This window comes from Pseudophryne corroboree, chromosome 2 (assembly GCF_028390025.1).
Source record: "Pseudophryne corroboree isolate aPseCor3 chromosome 2, aPseCor3.hap2, whole genome shotgun sequence".
In the NCBI taxonomy this organism is placed as follows: Eukaryota; Metazoa; Chordata; class Amphibia; order Anura; family Myobatrachidae; genus Pseudophryne; species Pseudophryne corroboree.
In genome coordinates this window covers 689008867-689011082 of record NC_086445.1, presented here as the reverse complement: position 1 = coordinate 689011082, position 2216 = coordinate 689008867, and the positions used below count along the sequence as shown (strand labels likewise).

Below are 2216 nucleotides of genomic sequence, written 5' to 3'. Positions count from 1 at the left end.
ATTTGGACGATTTTTTATTGGTTGGTCATGCAGATAGCTCAGAATGTCAGGAATTGCTTTTTTCGGTTCAATCATTATTTACAGTCATGGGGGTACCTATAGCGAAGGATAAAACTGAAGGACCAGTGACACGTTTATCCTACCTAGGTATAGAAATTGATACTGAGCAGGGCTTTGTAGATTGCCTTCGGAAAAAGTGAATCGTTTAAGGAATTTGTTAGAGAATTTTATTGCGGCAAAAAAGATGTCTTTGAAGCAAGTGCAGTCGCTTTTAGGTTTGTTAAATTTTTCCTGTAGGGTCATGCCGATGGGAAGGGTTTTTAGTCGTAGGTTAGAAAGAGCTACCGCAGGTGTTAAGAGGTCGCATCATATGATCCGTATATCAGCAGATTTGAAAGAGGATTGTAGGATTTGGCTTCTTTTCTTGCAAGATTTTAACGGGGTTCGCATTTGGTTGCATGAAGAACTCAATAATAGTGAGCTTCAACTTTTCACCGATGCTTCAGGTTCGTTAGGTTTTGGTGCATATTTTGAGGGCGAGTGGTGCGCTGAGATTTGGCCAGAGGAATGGCGAGTTAAGGGTCTTACTAGCAGTATGCTTTTGCTTGAGCTTTTTCCGATAATCGTAGCGATTGAGATATGGGGAATTAAGCTTAGTAATCAAAGAATTGTTTTCTGGTGCGACAACCTGGGGGTAGTTCAGGCGATTAATAACCAGAAGACCTCATGCTCGCATGCACTGAGGTTGCTGAGACATTTAACTTCAAGGTGTCTGCAGAGAAACATTGAATTAAATGCTAAGCATATGCCCGGGGTTGAGAATGAGATAGCGGATGCTTTGTCTCGTTTTCAATGGGACAGATTTAGGAGATTAGCTCCATCAGCTAAGGTGAATGGTTTGTCATGTCCTGATTTTGTATGGCAGATCATCAAGCCGGCATGAAGGCATTGGCGTTGAAAGCACTGGCCCCTGGAACGTTGAGAGCTTATTCTGCAGCTTGGGGTGATTGGCAGGAGTACATGGCCTCCAGTGGTAGGGGTAAGAGTTGGCAGGATGCGATTTTAGAGTTCGTATGGTTATGGCACAAGAGAGGTCGTTCCAAGGCAGCGATGTCAAGCGCTTTAGCAGGAATATCTTATTTTTCGCGCTTGGAAGGTTTAATAGATCCCACTAAATCATTTATTCTTACAAGGGCGTTGAGAGGATGGGCTAAGGAGCAGTTAAGATTTAGCGATGATCGTAGACCAATTGATATAGGTCTTTTGAAAGATTTGGTAACTGCGGTTTCAGGCATTGCTTTAGGCGATTATGAAATAAATCTTTTTAGCTTAGCCTTCGTATTAGCATTTTTCGGTGCTTTAAGGATAGGAGAATTAGTGGCAAAGAGTAAAAGGTCAACAGAGACTGGTATTATGGCAGGGGATGTTGTTATTAAAAGAGATATGATGCTTGTTAAAATTCAGCGTTCTAAAATGGATCAGCTAGGAAAAGGTAAATGGATCTCTGTTCCTGCGCATCCAGAGTCGAGTATTTGCCCAGTAAAATTGGCAGAGATTTATTGCCAAAATCGTCCAAGTGGGGGGAGGCAATGGTTGGTTCATAGGGATCTTATTCCTTTATCGAGATTTCAGTTTACCAGCGTTTTAAAAAAATGCTTGATAGCATTGGATCTTCCATTAGAACAATACGGGACGCATTCGTTTAGAATAGGAGCAGTGACTTGTGCAGCAGCGGCAGGTTCTTCGGGCGAGGAAATTAAGCGTTTAGGGCGTTGGAAGTCGGATGCTTATAAGGGTTACATCCGCGGAGATAAGTTGCGTTAAAGCGAAGCTTCCTGCGAGTTTGTTATTTGGGAATCTCAGGGCCTTAAGCTACCCGCCGTTAAAGGGGGTTTGGAGTTCTTTTCACCTTTTTCCTCACAAAACGATTGAGGTTTGGTGTTGTTCACCTCCATCTGGGTCACCCAAATAGCTAAGTTTTCCCTTTCCCTGCGAAATTTGAATGGAATTTATGTTATTAAACAAATCATTTCATTTACCTTTTATTACAGGTTTTTTGACATTATCAAGCCGGGTGTGGATTGTAGGTCATTCTTATGTCTATTGGGCCGGTAGGCATCAAGTGGCTAAGTCATTCCCTTTCGATATTAGGTGGATAGGTATAAGAGGTATGAGATGGAGTGGTTTATTGAGTTTACTTTCGGATTGTGAAGGCA

The 2216-nt window shown here is 42.1% G+C and overlaps 1 protein-coding gene across 1 annotated transcript; it reads left to right on the top strand.

The window, feature by feature from the left end:
- Positions 1–939: 939 nt before the first annotated feature.
- On the top strand, positions 940–1824 carry LOC135008462 (integrase/recombinase xerD homolog). Its single transcript, XM_063952203.1, has one exon. The coding sequence runs from the start codon at positions 940–942 to the stop codon at positions 1822–1824; it is 885 nt and encodes a 294-aa protein (XP_063808273.1).
- The last annotated feature ends 392 nt before the right edge of the window (positions 1825–2216 follow it).

Excerpts from the sequence above, each read along its gene's own strand:
- LOC135008462 (XM_063952203.1), top strand. The coding sequence starts at position 940 with ATGAAGGCATTGGCGTTGAAAGCACTGGCCCCTGGAACGTTGAGAGCT.